Source organism: Scleropages formosus, chromosome 20 (genome assembly GCF_900964775.1).
Source record: "Scleropages formosus chromosome 20, fSclFor1.1, whole genome shotgun sequence".
NCBI lineage: Eukaryota > Metazoa > Chordata > Actinopteri > Osteoglossiformes > Osteoglossidae > Scleropages > Scleropages formosus.
Genome location: NC_041825.1, coordinates 25,764,701 through 25,785,892, shown reverse-complemented (window position 1 = coordinate 25,785,892; position 21,192 = coordinate 25,764,701). Strand labels below are relative to the sequence as shown.

General features: G+C 41.6%; 3 protein-coding genes across 4 annotated transcripts; 2 read left to right on the top strand and 1 right to left on the bottom strand.

The window, feature by feature from the left end:
* The first annotated feature begins 412 nt into the window (after window positions 1-412).
* Window positions 413-12,319, top strand: alkbh7 (alkB homolog 7). The gene is made up of 5 exons (XM_018740874.2): window positions 413-1,305; window positions 1,510-1,683; window positions 2,226-2,350; window positions 2,584-2,709; window positions 11,925-12,319. Exons 1-5 carry the CDS (start codon window positions 1,009-1,011, stop codon window positions 12,040-12,042), a joined length of 840 nt encoding a protein of 279 aa, XP_018596390.1. The 5' UTR covers window positions 413-1,008; the 3' UTR covers window positions 12,043-12,319.
* LOC108927510 (persephin) lies at window positions 2,709-6,679 on the bottom strand. Its single transcript, XM_018740876.2, has 2 exons — window positions 5,235-6,679; window positions 2,709-4,245 (listed from the first exon to the last, which is right to left on the bottom strand). Exons 1-2 carry the CDS (start codon window positions 5,311-5,313, stop codon window positions 3,821-3,823), a joined length of 504 nt encoding a protein of 167 aa, XP_018596392.1. The 5' UTR covers window positions 5,314-6,679; the 3' UTR covers window positions 2,709-3,820.
* Window positions 12,320-14,470: 2,151 nt separating the features above from the next.
* On the top strand, window positions 14,471-20,731 carry yju2b (YJU2 splicing factor homolog B). 2 transcript variants are annotated; one of them, XM_018740830.1, is made up of 10 exons: window positions 14,471-14,546; window positions 14,855-14,891; window positions 15,175-15,228; window positions 15,487-15,569; window positions 15,844-15,899; window positions 16,142-16,202; window positions 16,446-16,588; window positions 17,005-17,177; window positions 17,584-17,722; window positions 19,926-20,731. In XM_018740830.1, the coding sequence occupies exons 2-10, from the start codon at window positions 14,889-14,891 to the stop codon at window positions 20,459-20,461; spliced, it is 1,248 nt and encodes a 415-aa protein (XP_018596346.1). In that variant the 5' UTR covers window positions 14,471-14,546; window positions 14,855-14,888; the 3' UTR covers window positions 20,462-20,731. The 2 variants fall into 2 exon arrangements, with proteins under 2 accessions (XP_018596346.1, XP_018596345.1); XM_018740829.1 differs by lacking the exon at window positions 14,471-14,546 and adding an exon at window positions 14,560-14,759.
* Window positions 20,732-21,192: the final 461 nt, after the last annotated feature.

The window sequence follows — 21,192 nt, the reverse complement described above, 5'->3', positions numbered from 1 at the left end:
CACAAAGCACTTAAATGAACACCTCCTGGCAAGCAAAAGTGAGAGAGATTGCTGGGCACCAGGAAGACTGTGGAGGACGATATGGAGAGGATGGGCAAATCCTGGAATAAAGTCAGCAGGCTTGTCCAGGCCTGCGAGGGCTGGAGGAGATTCATTGGCACCTTATGCTTCACCTGCAGCAAAGAAAACTAACAAGAAGATGATCTTGCTCAAAGGGTACTACAGCTGGGAATCAAACCTGTGACTTTTTGGTCCAAAGGCAGCAGTTCTAAAGACTGTTCCAAATTTAATACCACTTAATGTTGAAAGGCCTGGATTTCTTTTATGTGGTCTATATTTACACTTTATTCATTTAGCAGACACTTTTTTTTCCTAAGTGCCATACATCTCATAGAAAATACAATTTGTACATTACATTAGCAGAAAGAGAGACACACATGTGTGATTCTAAAGTACAGTTGGTTTCTTACTTTCTCCCATATGAACTAAATCTCAGTATGGTCTGCCATATCTCATCTTGGCTTTTGATATTTGATCTGGAGCAAAAAACAGACTGTTTGAAAATTACACAAAGCAGTTGTATAAAACAGACTAAGATGGATTGCCTTGTAGAAACTGCAAACCCACATTCACAGTTGCATTGTGACATTCTACTCACAATTTGAGGCACCATCATCACTGCCTGCTGTACTACTTTGTTCAGCAGTGCAAGAATGTGACTCAAAGGACAGACAGGGTCGAGTACCTGAAATTTGTGTGTAATAATCTAAGACTTAAACTGAAGTTTTAACTTGGACATACAAACAATAAAGCCCCTAAATCTTGCATGCCATTTAATCGGTATGTAGCCATACTATTCTGTCACTCAGAGATACTTGCGCTTTCACTCTTGAAACATTACCATATCCCAGAGTTCCCAGCGGCATTTAAAAATGGCGACGCCCGTTTCAAAATAACGTTAATGGATAACGGGACGCAAAATCCATTTCAATTAAAACGTCCAGAACCATGGAAAGGGCCACCGATGCAATGAGGCTCCTAATCGTGGGTTGTCGACGACTGAGAAGAAACATGCTTCTCAATCCACCCTCGAGTGTGAATGCGGCGCCCAAACGCACAAAGCTTTCCAGCACAATGGCGAGTCGGCGGCTTGTGTGCGGCTCGTCGCCCGAAGTGCTGGAGCGAGTGCGCGGCCACGTGGAGGTGAGGGAGGACTTCATCAGCGAAGAGGAGGAGCGGGCTCTTCTCCAGGAGCTGGAGCCGGGGCTCAGGAAGAAACGCTACGAGTTCGACCACTGGGACGACGTGCGTGTCCAGTCCAGTTCTCCGAAAAAGCAGAAGTGCGATAGCGTGTCCTAAATTTTGTATCGCTTCCTGTTTACCCACTGACAGCATAGAGCTAAGTTTCCTTTATGGTAACCCACTTAGGAACAGGCTCGCAATATGGCTGATTATCTCAAGGTTTCAGCGTTGAACTTATACGTACTCCTTTTGACAACATTTCACCAGGCAATCCATGGATACCGGGAGACGGAGCGTTTGGAATGGGGCGTCGCGTGCCGTCCTATTCTGGCGCGCGTGCGCGGTGCGGCCTTCCGAGAAGGAAGCGCGTTGCTCGGCCCCGTGCATGTACTGGACCTGGACAAGGCTGGGTACATAAAAGCACACTTGGACAGCGTTAAGGTACAGTGGCCTTTGCTGAGTGTGTGATAAGTGTCCTTGACTCAATGTTGATGCTTAGTGATTAGGTGTATATAGACATTCTGTAGCATAGTGGGTAAAACTAAGATCTTTGTGCCTCACTGCCAGCTGTAGGTACTTACCCAAATTACTCCAGTAAAAAAAAAAAAAAAAAAAGAAATCGCCCAGTAGTAAATGGGTAGATAACTTTAAATATCTCAGTATAAGTTGCTTGGAGAAAAAAAAGCATCCACTATGAATAAATGTAAATGAATGTTGTCCACTTTTGTCCTTAATGTTAAAATGTGTCTTTAATCACTGTGATTGAGTCCATCAAGTCCTCCTTTTTTTCTGTCCACTGAGAGTCCTAATTCCTTTTTGATTCACGATCTGTTATTCCCCCTGTCCAGTGTCCTGAAAGCTTTTATCCAGTGCAGTTGAAAGTAGCCTATGTTTTCTGTGTCCTGCTTCACATCTAGCCTTTGTTACAGATGATTAATTTATCTTGTCCAGGTGGCCAACAGATCTTTCTCTAACTTCTTCAGTTCTGTGGCAGCACCATTGCGGGACTGAGTCTGCTGTCGGACAGCGTGATGCGACTGGTCAGCGAGGACAACACAAAGGACTGGGTAGATCTGTTGTTGCCTAGGCGATCCTTGTACATTCTCAGGTAGCGAAACATACTGCACTTCTGGAGGGGTTTCTCCTGCCAGTTTTCATTTATGGTCTAGGCTAGGGTATCTGAATGTGGTAAAAGTTGGCAAATATCTGTTGGCATGATTGGTATGAGGGCAGGATGGTAGCTGCTGTTCAGGTTTTAAACAGAGCTCTACAGAAAGTTGCCCACTGTTATTGTATTTGGCTGTGTGTGATCTGGGTTTCCCCTCAATCTGTTCATTCCAGGGATCATGCAAGATTCAAGTTCACACATGAGGTGTTGAAAGATCAAGAATCATTCTTTGCAGGGGGGAGAATACCCCGGCATCGCCGAATCTCTGTCATCTGTCGAAACCTTCCTCTCTCAGCAGAGTGAGCAAAGAGACCACGTCTTATTGCAACAGTGGCACGTTATACATTTGACAGTCTAGTGCCAAGTGATTTTGAAAGTAGAGGAACAACTCTGCTCATTTATTAGATAAATTAGTTGACATATTCTGATGTCACCGAGGGACAGGTCTTTTTCCCCCCTCCGCTCTGTTGTAGTGGCTATCCTTCAGATTTAATTTTGAAGAATAATGTAATTGTAGAAATTGCTCAATTGAAGCAGGTGCTAAAGATATTGTGAAACTTGCATCACCTCTCAGATTGGGGGAGTTCTAGAAAATTAACTTGCACATAAAGGGAATTTTCCATCTTTTGAAGTTTAAAGAAACGTGTCTGCAAAACGACTACAGTTCAGATATTCTCCACAACATGGCTGCTCAGTCAGTGGCATTGCTCTTCAAAACTTGGCATGTTGCAGACTAAGAAGTCTGCCATAATCACTGAGACAGCTGCTTCTATTTCAGGAAGTAGTTTATTATGGTACATATTCGTTATATAAAAAGACAAAATAAATTAAGTAGCATCAAAACAAGTATTCCAAATAAATAATTTTAAAAAACAAATGCATCAGTGCTGTTCTTTTCTGTTGACGGTGGCTGGTTGCGCCACAATGCAGGAAAGCACATTTCACTTTAAGAGCCCTTGTAACCAATGTCAAAACAGAACACTAAGCTGCATTAAAATGTGACATTCAGCATGTCCCATTTGCTGAAATTGAGCTCAGCTGTAAACACAGAATGAGGAATACACTGAAGCTCAAGACAGAAAGCACAGTATAGCACTGGGAGAGTAAATAGTAGCTCAAACCAACTGGTTTGTTGTTCTTACTCAAAAAAGAGGGAAAACGGCAAACAACATCTATACAAGTTTGTGCCTATGCACAAGGGATTGTACTTGAAGTCCCCTTCCCCATTCTGTCTCACAGAAATGTATGAGTTGCACTAGCGGTCCAATTGTAGCCAGTGGTTTTAGACACCTTTCTCTGTATCTTGTTTTTGAAACTAGGTGTATGATTGCACATGTTTTTAAGTTTTGTTAACTCTCCCCTCTCTAGGAATGACCCCTTTATCACCTGTTCTGCTCATACTCTACTCCCTCAACCTACACAGGTGCATGCAGCAGCAGATAGCTGCTCCACTTTATGCCAGCGGTGTGCGTTGTCGAGGAAGGCCAGGTCTTCGTGATGGGTTGGTCGGCAGCAGGGTGTGTTGTGCCACCCCTCCCCAGGTAGGGGGGGTGGCAGGGCACCCCGCAGCAGTAGGCTTGTGAGAGTTAGATCGTGGTTTGAGCGCACGAGTGGACAGGCTCCACTGCAGTACTTAAACACCACCATCTCATCCGAGTCATAGCCTAGACCTAGGTCTCGCACCTGTAGCAGTAGCGTGCGCAAGCTGCAGGGAGACTCGGCCTCACGACGGTCACGCGCCAGCCACCGTCGCCCAAAATCGGCATCACGTTCTTTTCCATTGCTGCTGTCTGGTAGATCCCCCAGCTGAGGGGAGTTAGCCTTCCCCTGAAATTCTGTAATGGAAAGGAGAGTTGGTTGAGAACACTGGAGAGGTTATTACAAACATACTGAAATATAACACCAACTTATGATGCACTAAGTGTAATAATCTGCAGAAACTAATTTATAGCACAGTTATCACAAATCAAATTTTGTCTTTTTAAAATGGCAACAACCTTGCAATTCAACTTACTGAACTAGTAACCTCCTAACACTAGTAAATTATGAGTGCAGTATTGTTGTTTGCATTATCATTGTGCTAAATTAAACATTTTGTAGATTTGCAGAATGGCACCACCAGTGCTTTTTTAAAGAAAACTATTAAGTTGGCTACAGCTATTTTCCGATACACAGCAAGTTCACTGTTTCACCTTATGTAATAACCTCTACACCCAGCTTCACATTTTTAAAAACTGACATTTTCTAATGTACTCCTTTTTGAGGTTTGTCTTCTGCTTTATATATGACCAATTATGGAGTTCCACACAGATATATCCGTTCATTTCCACCTTTACTTCAAATGCTAAACAAAACCCTTCCACATGAGTAATAAGTTCAGATTTTTGTTACACATGCCCCCAATCACAACTTATTTCAATGAGAAAAATTTGTATGGTTCACCTTATAGGTTTAGGATGGAGAATAGCAATTCTTATTTTGACCTCCAATTAGTTCTTTGCCTGAACAAATCCCTCAAATATCCACCATCACAACTATAGTATGAATTTCAACATTTAACAAGCCCTCCTGGTGCATTTTAAAACATTGTAGTCCACAGATAATCACTGGCTTATCTGAACAGGTGTGTAACAATATCACTTTTGTTTCAAATATAGTATTATTTCTCAGTTCTAGGAGTTACATGTTTGCTTAATACAAATTCATGAGTCAGTAATGTTTAACAGATCCTTTTGACTCTGCCATTGATGCTGTCTATCTACCTCCAGGTGTTCAGTGTTACAGGTAGATTTGTCCACTGATCCAGGTGGAGATGAGCCCTTACCAATCAATGAGTGCAGCAGGTGTCCCTCGCCCCTATGGATGCAGGAAAGAAGTACAGTGAGAATTAGCAGTAGTTCCATCTCTACGTTTTTCTTGCACTTCTTGGACAAGATTAAGAGCAGAAGTGATGCTGAAAGACGCCAGAGTCACTACTGCTCAATTTATACCCTTCTGAGCCTAGGTTGGGGGTGAAGACAACTGGGGGAGCTAACCCTTTATGTGCTGAAGTCTCCGACTCACCTGCAATCGAGCAACAAATGTTTTTGGTGAGGTGGAGAATGGGTGGCCATTTGGCCTTGAATCTTTGTCATTGTAAGTACTTAGCAGGTAGAGATAATTGGCATTAGTGCTCAACTGTTTTATTGATGCAAGGCCTGGGAAAAAGAGGTCTTCCCTATAGCTGAGTTTATTGCTGACGTGACATATATGAGGTGGAGTTTAATAAGATATTGTTAATCCCAGCACCTGAAATGGCAAATTTATGGATCAAAGAGAAGGTGACTGACAATGACAGACACGGTGAGAACAAAGACCATGTAACATAACTGAGAGGGACATGCAAGAAAGAAGGCTATTAAAAACCAACAAGTAAGAAATTTAAAGAGAAAGGTTAAGCAAAGGGTTAACTGAACAAGGGATGAAAGTATCGTAATTAAAAAAAGAGAGGAAAAAAGATGACAGAAGTTATTTTAATGGAAATTCCTAGACTGATCGCCATATTCAGTAGCATGTACATAAATTCTGGGATTTTATCAGAAATGCATTTTTTTTCATTTGTCTGCCCTTATGCAACGATCAAAAAGGACAACAAGTAGAGGTGGGTAATAAAAGAGGGCAGGATGGTAGCTGCTGTTCAGATGTAGTTGGAATGTTTTTTCACATAAATGCTTGCGGCACAAACACGCAAGATGTGTCTAATAGGTGAAAAGGACTTTTTATTCACACGTGCGCTGCATCAGTGAAGGGGAACTGTGAACGGGGGAAGGGGTGCTTTCTTCATGAATTTGTGCCTTGTGCTCTCTCTGTAGGGCGTCGAGACTTCAGAGTCTGAGGTTTGCGTTTTCTCAAGTTCTCGGGTCTGGTGTTCGTCTGGAGCTCCCGAGTTGGTCTCCCTTGCTGTTGGGGAAGAGGGGGTAAAATAGGACCAAGTATTACCCACAGCTGGGGTGAAGTCACTCCTCCTCTCCCCCAGCCTGGATGTGCCACAGTTTGGCCCTTATTGTGAGCACTGGAGTTGTAACACTGACATTGATACTTGATGACAGAAATTACAAAAGGTGTAGACAGTAAAGTACAAACATGCACAGACACTAATCACACTATCTCACCAGGGACAGCAGGTAATATAGTGGTTAGAGCTGTTACCTTGGGACCCAAGGGTTGCAGGTTCAATCCCCATCTTTGGCTATATTACTGTTGAGTAAGTTACTTACCCTAAAATTGTTCTAGTAACATTACCCACCTGTATAAATGGGTGAATAATTGTAGGTAGATTAACATCATAAGTTTCTTTAGAGAAAATCATTAGCTAAATGAATAAATGCAATAAGACCTCCTGCTCATTGTGTATTTCTCATGCCATTACTCAATATATATAAGATTTTAGAGATTCCCAGTCTGTGAGGCTAACTAAGTTGACAAGTGGATGTGCCATCGTCTTTGTGGTTAGCTTTTTTGTGTTTGTACCCAAGTCATAGTCACTATACACTGCTTCAATGACAGAACCTATAGCAGCTGTCTATGACTGAGGGGCTAAGATGTGGCTGACAGCAGAACTCAGGATCTTGAGACTGCTTACACTCTGTTTGAACCTTCAACTTGCTCTGGCCCTTCCTTCCTGAAATGTTTCTTCAACAAGGGTTGAGATGCCAGTAACTAAATTTAAAAAAGACCAGGCAATAAAACTGCCTCTTCGGAAGTTAAAAACAATTTCTGTGCATAGTTATACCCCTGCAGCAAATTTTCCCAGCAAACAGATACTTCAGTTTTAACTGATTGTGTTAGTCTGCACATTTATTTCCATAGTTTCTTAAAATTTCTTTTTTTTTTTTTTGAATCTTTGCTGCTGTATATGACTGTGGTCAACCCTAAGCAGGGTCTGTAGGGATAAATAAAGTATCTCATCCTGCCTTTGCACTTAGAACACTAGTCTTCAGGTGATCTGTTCGCTTAAAGGGAGGTGTGAAGGGGGTCATTGAGAACAGAATACCACATGACCTTTTGGAATCTCCTGGAGCTGATAGAAAGGAATCTAAGAATACTTACAGTGAAGGATAAATGGAAAGAATTTGACTATTCACTTGTACTATAGTAAAATCACATAGAAAGGAATTTCAGATTTTAAAAAAGAAACTTGTCCAGATTCTTTATTATTTATTTTTATTTGAAAGTTTTATATATAAGGGGTAATCTTTTACCTTTTCTCTTTAAAAAACCTAGAAGAGCAAAAATTAAGATAAGGAACCTGATCACCTGCTTACCATAAAGGAGGAAATGTTTTTGAAGATGATTCACTCTACTTTCCAGAACCCTGTCTGTCTTTGCCCTAGATCAGTATGTTCTCAGCATGTTCAGTGGTTCCTGACTCCTTTGCACCGCTATAGCCCAACTGACCTCCGTGTCCTCTTAATGTTGTATAATTCTACTCCGTTGAAGGGCGGTCCAAGTCAGAATTGGGCATGTGATGTTAATGGACAGATTTCATCTGCAAGCAGAAGCACCTGGACACTGTCATCTGTGGAAGAGTCCCAAATGTTGGATGTTTTATAGAACGCTACTGTCTTTAAAATACTTTTGATTATGTATGCCTCTGCAGTAACTAAGACCTTGAACAGCATCATCACTGAATATACTGGTTTACAAGTATATGCAGTAAAATACAGTCCAGTGGCAGCTTAACATGCTACTAACATGTTTTTGCATGAGAAGAGGAAGAGGGATGATGAGACCCAAGATGTATTTTTAGCATGTTTATAACAAGAGCCATTCTTAAACCTGTCATGGTCTGTTTTTGTCTCTTCAAAGGCAGGAGGCTGAAAACTGGCAGGACTCCCACAAAAAAATCCTGCATCCTGTCTACTTGCCAAGACACTCCACTTTATAGGGCTGCTGGTGAGACAATGGAAGCACAAGCAGTAACCACACTTCATGAACACACCAGCATCTATAAGCATACATGCAACACATTATAATCATAGGGGCAGCAGATGGCACAGTGTTTACAGTTGCTGCCTTATGCTCAAATGGACCAGGTTCATATCCCACCTCCTGTACCAGAACCATTGAGAAAAGTACCCTGAATTGCACCAATACAAATTGCCCTTCTGTATGAAAGGGTAAATAATTGTAAATACCTTTAACATCAGTGAAACAAATGAATAAATACATAATCACAATCCATCAGCATGTACAGATGCACCACATCCTAGTTAAATAATTTCCAAGAACACACTAGCCAAACAGAGGTAGTCAAAGTTTGAGTATACTTAGTAGAATCTTTTTTGTTTCACAAGGTACAGTAGATGGAGTAGTGATTAGAGCCATTTCCTTGGAATGAAAATACTCATATTTGAGTCCCATCATCTCCTGTAGTACGACTGAGCAATGTACTTACTCTACATTGACAAAGCAGACAGCATAGTGGCACAACTGATGGCACCTAGAACCACAGTAAATTCCTTGTGTGCATTAGCACACGACCAATAAAACTCATTCTGATTCTGATATTGCTCTGGTGTATGAGTATAAGGAGTTTAGCTTATTGTACTAGCAGTGTAAGTCACTTTGTTTTCCCAGCTCATTGACAGCAATTCCCAAAGATGTGGCGGGTTATTTTGCTTTGATCCTTCTGTCTAGTTTGTTCCATACAAGGTGTACTCAAACTCTTGACTGGCACTACACACCCAATCAGTTACATTAAAGCTGTAAAATGTATGTGATTTGCAGATATCAGATGTGTTTTCAACTTGCTTGCAGTCTTGAAGATACAATAGACTATAGCAACAGGATTCAAGGGGTTAACATTAGAGAAAATGCTTAAATGCCTGATAGCCCCCTGACCCAGGTGTGCATGTATGACTCAGTCTTGAAAATCAAGACAAGAGAATGCCAGTGAGATTATATGTGAGGTAGAAAAAAATAGCATGTTCAAAATGACACAGAGAAGAAGGCCAAAGATTAAGATTTTTTTGATGGTGAGGAGACATTCTTATCCACTGAGAATTACAGTGACAGTACAGACTGAGTGTTACATTTAACATTTAGCAAGATTGTTTATCCTAACTGTAATTTCATTAATTCCTTCATTTACATTTACACTTATGAATTTGATTGATGTTTCTCTTCAGAGATGTGCAGCTGCAACAAAAATGTGATTTTTAACAATTATTGAAGCATGGATTGTTTAATACAGCTGTCATCATAGTGGACATATTCCAGTAACTACAGTACCTATGGGAGTGACATGACTATAGGAAAACATTTATTTACAGGTAGATAAAAAGTCAGTGATGAAGAACTACCTAAATGTTTCTGAAAGAGACAAATTTTGAGACACCTCTTGAATGTGGGAAGGGGATCAGACATCCTGGGAGACAGAGAGAGTGAGTTCATTCCACCACATTATAGGCAAGATTGAGAACCTATAGGCTTTAGATTCTGGGTCCCTTGTGGGGGTAATAAACATACGGCCAGAGTTACAGTAGTGTATCGTTCATGCTGGCGTGTAGGAATTGATATGATTCTGTAGGTGTTGGGTGCTTTGACTTTTATAAGCCATAACCAAAGTCTAGAAAATAACATGATCAACAACAGGAAGCCAACTGTTACACCCTGGCTTTTGACTACCAGTGTGGATGAGAGGAACAAACTATCTGGTAAGCTCCTGATAGCTGAAAGAACTTAACCAGAGGTAGAGGACTTCAGTCTTTTAAAGGCTGAGATTATCCTGTGATGGACTGGCAATCCATTCAGGATGTACCCCTCCTGGATTAGCTACCAGTGATTCTGAGATATACTCCGGACCGCTACAACCCCGACGAGGACAAGTTGTTAACTAAAGTTAGTGAGCGAGTGAGTGGTTGAGATGCAGATGAGGATCAGTCATCCATGGAGGTATGTCAGAGAGACATGTTCATTCAATTCATGGGGACATATCTGTATAGTAGTGCTTAGAAAAATATGTGTATCTTCTGTATAGCAGTGCTAAGAAAGACTGGAAGTTAATCCTAAAGGAAGAGGTACAGATAGACGGGAGTAAACAGTAAAGTGCTGAGCCCTGTCGAACACCTACTGAGAGAGTTTGAGGGATAATGAGAGAGCCATGGCAAACTAAGTGGTAAGATCTTACTAACAGCAATGAACCGTGCACAGTTTTGAAGTCACATGAGAAATGACTTGAAGAGTTAGAGGAATTAAAGAAGGATGAAATAAAATAAATTACTTGCTAGGTGATGATCTGTATAACGAAAGAGAGAATGGGGTTAAAATGGCAGGTTGTGGAATTTCACAATGGCAGTGTTCTCAATTTCATGGAAGAGTTGGAATGCAGGGAACAAAGCCCTGCTGGTTGTTTTGTTCTGGGAGACACTAACTGCTTGTCCAGTGCAGGGTCACAGTGGTCCAGAGCCTTTCCTGGAACAATAAAGGCAAGGCAGGTTACACCTTTGATGAGACACCAGGCTACTGGAGTGCTTGGTGTTTTCTATTGTTACATGTAGGATTTATTATTATGAACAGTGAGAAACTGAGCATACTGGTACTGGTACTGAGGATACTGTTGACCTACTTATGGTTTAAGGGGGTGCGGTGGTGTAGTGAGTTAGACTGGGTCCTGCTCTCCGGTGGGTCTTGGGTTTGAGTCCTGCTTGGGGTGCCTTGTGACAGACTGGTGTCCTGTCCTGGGTGTGTCCCCTCCAGCCTTACGCCCTGTGTTGCCGGGTTAGGCTCCGGCTCCCCATGACCCTGTATGGGATAAGTGGTTCAGAGAGTGTGCGCACACACGTGTGCGCTTATGGTTTTTAATCACAGAAGTGTTTGGGTGTGTTGAAATTCTGGCAACAAAGGGATTTACATTTACCGTAGTTCTGTGCCTGTGCATATAAAGTATATTACCTGTGGGTCCAAGTGGGATATAATGGAAAATGCAAAACAGCTGAAACACCATGTATCCATGCGTTACTTCATTACCTTAGGCTTCATCTCAATGAATGTGCATGAAAATTATCTGTGTGTGTCTGCAACCATCACCCTTTTAGAGGAAGCAGCCAAACTATGGCTTCATAGTTTTGGCTTGGGTCCACCGCCGGCTGGCTGTACATTCCTGCTGGAGCTGGTCTCAGGACCAGCCCATATAGGGCTCGTCTGCTCATGACAGGAATGTAGGGAGCGTCGGACCTGTAATAGGAAGCATTCTGTAGGAATTAGTCGTGGAATCCCAAACGCGTGATTCCGTCCCCCAACCCATCTTTAACATGGCAAACCAGACCCAGCCTCACATGGGCACGTGGTTCCTTTGTGATCACACCCACTTTCTCTCCACCTCTCCATGTCTCACTGTTTAACGTAAAATAGGAATGTATGTCTCACTTATTTTATATATCTACATTTATTTTATGTTAACAATACAGTAAGTTTCACCACTGTTGTGGTTTGAAGTCCTGTCTCTGACCACACCGGTGCCTTTTGCCCCCAGGTATCAGTTGATGCTTTGCTCCAGAGAAAGCAGGCTAAGAAGAAAATTTGCCCTCACATCATTTTCACAGCACAGTCTCAGCACCATGTGTTGCTTATTGAAGCATCATCTGTGTTAGCTGCCTCTGAATAACTGTCACTTTTTTTGTAAGTTGTGGATGTCAGCATGAGCTTTTAACACTAACCTGGGCAGTGTTAAAGGACAGGCAGGACACCAACAGGTAAACACACAATATCTGCTAATATCTACAGTAGCTGGTCCCAACTAAAATATCCAAATGCAAAAAGACATCATTTTCTACTGGTCCATCTACCAGAGTTAAATCTCTACAAATACATAAGATTCACTTCATGCACAACTGTTTCCATTCACATGAATTTTTGCTTTCTATGTTTTCTCCCTACATTTACATTTATTTATTTAACAGGTGCTTTTCTCCAAAGCAACTTACAATGGATACTATGTAGTGTTACCAGCCCACACACCTTATTCCCCAAGGTGACTTACACTCTAGATACACTGTACAATGGGTCAGTCATCCATACATCAGTGGAACACACTATCACTCACAGACTTCGGGTGAACCTGAACAGCATGTCTTTGGAGTGTGGGAAGAAACCGGAGCATCCAGAGGAAACCCACACAGAAACGGGGAGAACATGCAAACTCCAAACAGACTAAGCGGGGATTGAAGCCATGTCCTGTCACACTACCCAGGCACTGTAAGACAGCAGCGCTACTTGCTGCGCGTGCCACTGTGTTCTCCCTAAAGTTTTTATAATAAACAAACTCTATACAGAGCAAGCAGGGATCAAACCCACAGCCTTCTGCACTACCCAGGCGGTGTAAGACAGCAGCACTACTTGCTGTGCCACTGTGCCACATGTAATTAAATGTAAGTAGCTTAACATTGCAAGTTGCTTTGGAGCATCTGTTAAATGAGTAAATGTAAGATTACTTTGCCTATGTGCAAGTGGCTCTACCAGGACTACGTAGTACAAAATGATGTGGCTGGAACCACTTGCAAGCTTAACAACACACTTTTGCCACTGAACCAGTTCCACCTCCTCCCAACACAAACATTCAAATGCTAGCTTTTAACCAGGTTCCCACTATCTTTATGCTGACTGTGTGGCTGACAGTTTTTGCTGGTTCAACAATTGGTAACATTTTCTCATGATATTCATACTCACCAGCCCTGGAACTGCATGTTTCCTGTCATTAAAAACTAAAGAATCTTTCATTACCACAGTAACCATTCTCTTCAATACCTTACCCATAATGGTCATGTCTGCTTCCACATAACCAATATATCCGATATCTAGTCCATTTGTGGCTTTTGCTACCAGTCAGCTGCAGTCTCAGAGTGACTTGGCTGAAAGTTTTGCATACAAAAGCCTCTCCATAATTGTGCATACCATAGATCCTGTGTCAGAAAGACATTGAAAATCCACCCCTCCCATATTTACTGTCACTACTGGACTAGGTCCCACCCTAACCCTAACCTCATCACACCTTTAATTCCTCACCCTAAAGTTTGTTATTTTCAGTGCAGAAAGTCTCTTATACAGCCAATTCAATAACCAGCATTTGCCTCAGTTGCTCCAACGGCTCTTCCAACTCCTGGACAGACATGATGTGAACTTTGCTCTGGTCCTAGGCTGCATGCTGTTCTTCATCTCCACCTGTTGTTTGCAGGACCTTGTCACACTTTATATTATACCGATGTACATGCTGGCATTCTAACTTACAACTGCTGCATCCAGTATATATTTAAAAAAAAAAGAAAACAAGAACACGGGTGAAAGATGAAGTTTGTGCTCATTTTCTGGGGCATTGTTCACCTTTGCTTTTACATTAAATAAAAGTATTGTCCCAAAATAGATGAAGTTTACATACAGACCAAATGAATCGGCAAGCCAAGTCTTAACTGCTGGATGCAACATTTTTTCTCAGATTTTTAAAAATTCTAACTTCTAAAACCCATAAAACTAGAAAGCTGCGCTTTTGTTGACATCTTACACATATTTTATGTATTTATTTTCCAATTTTTTTATGTTTTTTTCAGGTTTGTTGTATTCCATTGTTGTAATATTTCGATATCTTGTTATTGTTCTGTACATTATATTGTTTTTAATTTTTGGAAGTGTTGTTTTTTTGTCAATAAAGTAAAAAATACAACAACGTCACTAACTGATAAAAAAATGGATGTCTTTGTACCCAGAGGAAACCCATGCGAATTCCTCACAAGCTGCATGGCGACGGATTGCACGACAACACCACCCCGCTACCAGCAGGGCCACCGTGCCGCATGCTTATTCTCCAAATACGAGTTCGCTTAAGTTAAACGCATGTAAGACTGACTGCACTGTACATCACTTCAGGCGTACATTGTCATGTGACGAGGGCTTCAGTACTTTATTGGCCCTAACACAGATATGACGTAAACGGAAGTGACGTCTACAACAATACGATTTCTCGACTGACTGCAGTGTATATCACTTCAGGCATATACTGTCATGTGACGAGGGCTGCAGTACTTTATTGGCCCTAACACAGATATGACGTAAACGGAAGTGACGTCTACAACCCTACGACTTCGCGAAGATCATCTTCACAGTTGTAAGTACTTTAGCTTTGCTGCTGATATGTATCAAAGCAAGCTGTTCAGAAATTCTGATAAATTGTTTTCATGTTTTCAGTCTTAACACCTCAGATCTTTTTTTTGTTTTAAATTGTGTAGTATGTATAAAATTCTTCTGTGACATGTCTATAGTGTACTAGTCCTGGTGCATGCGTGGTTACGATCATGATTTATAATTTGATGACGGACGGGTAAATAAAGTGAAACAGTCAATATCTTTAAATTGATTTTCATCATGTGACTCAGAAAGGTCCAGATCTTACACATGTGTTCTCTTTTGTTCCAGCTTCCAAGCATAAGAAGGAACAAACACAAACAGAATGGTAAGTAGCCATCTCGTTTTACACACACTGACACTGCTGCTTAGACATTATCAAATCATCATGTCAAGCAGGAGTTTTCAACTGTCTTACTTAATTTTAGAATTTGACCATTGAATTTAGTCTTTTAATCAAATAGTAGAATACTGGGAGTGACTTATAGAGACAGAAAAAAAAAATAGAAATTTCCCATCACTGTTGATATTGATTCATGAGAACTTGAGCTCTCTGTACTTCTAACGAATAACTTAGCCTTGTATTATACATTACTTTCTTATTTTTACAGGGTGAAAGGAAAGGAGTAAACAAGTACTACCCCCCAGACTTTGACCCAGCCAAAGTAAGTGTGAACCCTAGCTCAGGATAGCTAAGCAAATAAGAGTGTAAAACTGTGAGGGAGATGACTTCACAGGTAGATACTGACAATGTGCACACTCCGGGAAGTATCTTTACAGGTAATAATTTGCACACTTCCCCTTGAATGTGCTTGAATTTGACGGTGTGTGCCTTTGTCTTACTGTCTGTTCATCCCTTGTCCTATGGCAGAAATGATCTATCTGTCTGACTCCAGCATTCTTTCTCTCCCTCTTGAACACAGCATGGGTCTCTTAATGGCTACTGGAAGAGCCACCCACTGCGGGAGAGAGCCAGGAAACTGTCACAGGGCATTCTTATCATCCGGTGAGACTCACAACTCTCACAAATTGACAGTGTCATAGTAAATCCATGTTGGTAGATGTATCTTAATACAATGTAATTATTTTTCACTCAATTTCTACAATCCTGTTATCAATCTGCTCTAGTATACATTAATTATGAAATGTATTTTGGTGATAAGTTTCCCTTATATAATAAGTCTTATGATTATGATTGTAATATATACAGTAATGCATGTATCCCTGTTTGTGTATAATTCATTACAAGAAATAGTTCATGGTCTGCTTGTATGTTGCAGGTTTGAAATGCCCTACAATATCTGGTGTGATGGTTGTAAAAATCACATAGGCATGGGTATGAGCATCTATCTCCTTTATAATAATTTTTTTTATATGCCTGAGACTATACAAACTTTTCAATCTCTTAGTCAAATAATTAATTTTTAATTATTCAATTACCAGGAACATCAGTGCTTCTGTAAACATATTTGACAGATGTTATGTTTATGCTGCAGACACTACAGATTTCAGAGGGTGTTGCACCTTTGCTTTTTTTACCACATTGCCTGATTTTACTTATTTGCTATATTTTCACAGGAGTACGATACAATGCAGAAAAGAAAAAAGTGGGTAATTACTACACCACACCCATCTACAGGTAAGGAAACATGTCTATCAGCAGTTTCACAATGTTTTGCACTTCTAACTTTTTTTTTCCCCTTCTCATAGTATGTTGGTTATTACAAATGTGACTACAATATTTTCTCAACAGCAGAAAAACATCATGCAATTAAATCTGAACTTGACAGCAGAGTTTCAGGTGTCATGACATGACCACATTCACAAGTAATAAGCACTAATTTCTTAGCATTTAATATCTTGCACTGTTGACCCACTGCAGGTTCAGGATGAAGTGTCACCTGTGTGTAAACTACATTGAAATGCAGACAGACCCAGCCACCTGCGACTATGTGATCGTCAGTGGGGCGAGTCGCAAGGAGGAGCGTTGGGATATGGCTGATAATGAACAGATATTGACCACTGGTACCCTATTATTGTTTCTCTCACTCTCTCTTATGCTGTCCTGCTCCTTGTTCCTGTCTAGAACAATGTAGTTGTTAATAGTGTGGTCTTCCACAGCTTGTTTGTTCCCCCTTCAGGAGCTGAAGTCAAGAAAGTTTGGTTTTAGTTAACTGTAAATAAATATGATTTGCATCCACAGTACAAGCTACATGATCCTCAAGCTTGGAGCAGTAATGTTGGGTGGACTTTAAGCTGAACAGCTAAGCAATTAGTTTGCTAGGTTGCCTTTTCTCAGCTGAGGTTATTACTTGATTTACAAAAAAACCTGAAAAGCTATGTTTATAGCACTATACTAAAATACAGGTCAGGGATCTGTATCCCTGCCTCCTCCTCACAGATGGCTGGATATCCCTAACCCTTTCTTGCTTGTTTGTCAGAGAGCAGTGAGAAGGAGAAGCTGGAGACAGATCCCATGTATAAGCTGGATCATGGGGGAAAGGACAAAGAGAAGCTGCATGCTGCTCTTCCCACACTCTCTGAGTTGCAGGGGCGCCAGGAGAGGTGGAAGGATGACTTTCTGTTGAATTGCACACTCCGCAGGAAGTTCAGGGTATGTGTTCAGGACCTAAACTACAGCAGTGCCATCAAAAGGGTTTCTGTAAGAGTGGTTTTGACTGGCATTCTGTGGAATTACTGATTTTGGTTGAGTGCGAGAGCCAAAGCTACCTATCTCATTTAATATAAACAAATGCTGAAGTGCAAAAACATAACGTAATAATTTGCACTCATATGGTACCTACAGAATGATACTGATTCTTTATTCTTACTTTTCATTAAAATTTTTAATCTTTACAGCCTAAAGTTTTTTTTTTCTTTTTTTAAGCATATGGTTGCTTAACTTTTTTTTTTTTTTTTTTTTTTTTTTGTACTTATGTATGCCAGATTTTCTTGGTGTGTTTGTGTGGTCTTACCATGCTTACATGTCCATGTGTTTGTTTTCCCAACTACACTGGCAGGATGAGAAGAAGGCAATAGCAGTGAAAGAGCAGAAGGATGACGAGGTGAGGAAGAGAACAGGCCTGTCCATACCACTGGTTCCAGAAAAGGAGGAAGACAAAAGGCTGGCATCCCTGCTTACTTTTCAGACCAGTGACTGTAAGTTTACAGTAGTGTTTAAAACTACTGTAAATCATATCTACATGTGCACATACTTGCTAAGCTGTCTTAATATTAATGTATAAAATATAGTCTCCCTCTGCATTGCAAATGCTCATAATATATATTTCAAGCTGTCAGTCTTGACATATGAGAATGGAAGTTTCAGTTCAGACTTACCTTTTTGTGCATGGGACCACCAAGCGGGCAGCTATGGAGGAGCATAGCAGTATGGTTGGGGTGTAGCAGATGATCAAGTCTTGTAGATAGCTAGGAGCAGTTCCATTGATGCATTTGTATGCCATAACCAGTGCATCTATAGGAAGCCAATGCAGACAGACGAGGAGGGGAGATGTCTGACTTGCCAAAGTGTTCTCACATAACTTGTGCAACAGCGTTCTGTGTCAGCTGTAGAGGCTTTGTGGTAGTAGCTGCGAGACCAGACAGAAGACAGTTGCAGTAGTCCGGGCGGGATATCACCATGGACTGGACAAGTAGTCGCACAGAGTCTGTTGCAAGATAAGGACAGATCCTGTGAATGTTGTGCAGGATGTATCTGTGGGTCTGGGTTGTGGGCTTTGATGTGTTGGGAGAATGATTCAAGTCTATCTGTCATTATTCCCATACTCTTAGGTGAGGATGTAGGCAAAATGAATGAGCTGACCAGTTTGATAGAGAGTTCATGACAGGAAGACAGGCCAGCTGGGAGATAAAGGATCTCTGTTTTGGAGAGGTTGCCTTATAGGTGGTGATCAGACATCCATTCAGAGATGTCTGATTGGCAGTCAGCAATGCATGTGGAAATGTCTGTTGCTCTAGGGGGAAGTGAGAGGAAGAGCTGGATTTCATTGGCATAGCAGTGGTGATTGAATACATGGGAGGCAATGAGGGAAGAGGTGTAGATTGAGAAGAGTAGAGAGCCCAGTACAGAGCCCTGCAGGATACCAGTTGAGAGAGGCAGAGGAGAAGAACGGGAGCCCTGCCAGACCACTTGATAGGAAGGACTCGGACCATTTTAGTTCTGTTCCTTTGAGACCAAACTGACTAAGAGAGGAGAGTAGAATCCGGTGGTTGACAGTGTCAAATGCTGCAGACCATTCTAGCTGACCGGAGAGTATCGGACACTGCCAGGAGCACCGTCTTGGTGGAGTGACCAACTTTGAATCCAGACTGATATCCGTCGTGGAGATGGTTCTGGGTGAAGAATTCAGATAGTTGATCACAGGCCACCCGTTCAAGAGTTTTTGACAGAAAAGGTAGGAGGGAGGTTGGTCTGTAATTTTGCACTGAGTCAGGGTCCCTTTCTGGACCCTGTTTTTTGGGGTTTTTGACCCTTGACCCCTGTTTTTTGGGGTTTTTACTAGAGGTGAAATGATCGCAGTTCTGAAGGCAGATGGGAAGCAGCCAGAAGAGAGCGAGGAGTTGATGATCTTGGAGATGAAGGTGGAGAGTTGCGGGACATGGTCTGTAGGAGTGACAATGGGATTGGATCTAGTGAGCAGGTGGTGGCTCTGTGTGACAGCAGGAGGTCAGAGATTTCAGATTCTGACAGGGGCTCGAATTTGGAGAGCGTGACTTCGCAGGGAGGTGCAGCACAATCAGGGCAAGGAGGTGCCAAGAACTTGTCCATGATTCCGTTGACTTTGTCTCTGAAAAACAAAGCAAAGCCATCAGCAGTGAGAGAAGATGGAGAGGGAGGCAGTGAAGGACAGAGTAGGGATGAGACAAGTGGCAGTCTGTGGTTTTTTAACTGGAGACTATTTTGTTGTGGAAGAAGGTTGTTTTAGTTGAGGAGATGGCAGAGTGAAAGGTTAGTTATATTTTCCACATGAATAAAAGATAAGGCAGGAGTTTTTGGTGGGAAAATGGGTGAATATTTTGTGGCTCAGGAAGTTGTCATTGTTCCTACTTAACAGTAATTAAGGGTTTGTTTTATGAGAATGCATTTAACAAGCAGATTTTCAGGAGTGAATTGTGCATCTTATGTGAGGGAAGCCTATAATTACCATACAGTTTAGAGGATTATCCTGCTATGTTATGTATTTTGTGTATTATAGATTTTATGCAATTATGTTTTACATATTTAGTGAATCACTTCAGGAGCTTCAGTTCTGTATAAACATAATTTACCATTCTGGGATTTGAGTAAGTACCCCTCTTGTTGAAGACTGTACTTGCGGCATGTCTGATTTTCTCCCTGCAGCTTATGAAGAGCGCCAGCGGAGCAAACGCAGAGAGATCTTAAACCGTTCATGGTTCTGCTCCTCTCAGCCCCAGGCAGGCACAAGTGGGACTCTTCTACAGAAACTGGCACAAGCACATCGAGGGGCAGCGCTGACTGCAGCTGCAAAGGGTCCTTATGCTGTTACACCAAACAGCCTTCTTGGTGTCATCCGCAGGAAGACAGACAGTGCAAAGCTGTTGGGCACTGCCATGGAGGCCTGCAAGACATCTGACCCTGAGGCCTTCTTCAGTAACAACATAGAGGAGAGTGGGGATCCTGAAATCTTAGAGGAGTGCTCAGCACAACTTGGAATGACAGCAGCGTCTACAGTAATAAATTCTGAAATGAAGGCCAGCATGAGCCATATGTGTACAGAGACTGATACTCCTGACACAGATGCTTCTGCAGCCAATGGCGCAGTGATATTGTCAGGTGGTTCAGAGATACCGGAGGATGGGGAGAATGGCTCCCATGCTATACTGTCTCTGGTAGCAGATTATAGTGATTCAGACTAGAGTGAGAGCCAGGATCCTGAGGCATTTGCTGTGGAAGAGAACAGAGTACTGGGACAGTTTGCCCTTTGGAAAGTGAAATGGAGTAAAATTTAAGTGTGTGTCTTCTGAACAGAGCATTGTTACAAAGGGTGAGTTTAATTTGGAAATGAACATATCTAAAGCTTACACTTGTACAAACTTCCTTGTCAATGGACATCTGTTGTGAGATTTACATTAATTTAGAAGATGCTTTTATCCAAAGCAGCTTCCAGTGAACTGTTTTGTTATCAGCCCACACACCTTATTCACCAAGGTGACTTACACTGCTGGATACACTACTTCCAATGGATCACTCATCCATACATCAGTAAAATGCACCTTCTCTGTCACACACACAAGGGGGATCTAAACAGCATGTTTTCAACTGTGGGAGGAAACTCACACAGACCCATGGAGATCATGCAAACTCCACACAGACTGAGGGGGGATTGAACCCATAGCCTCTTGCACCACCTAGGTACTATGAGACAGCAGCACTACTTGCTGTGCCACCTAGCTGTGAAGATTTATTTAAATGTGCTTTGTAACAAGGCTTCTGTTAGTAAACAGTGACTATTAGTGTATGTGTAAAATAAATCTTTGCCAAAATGTTTTGTATTTAAAATATGTATAGTATTACAAAAATATGAATTCAGTGGCCTTAAAGAATTGTGGCATTGAATAAGATGTAACTTATGGCACATACTGTAAGG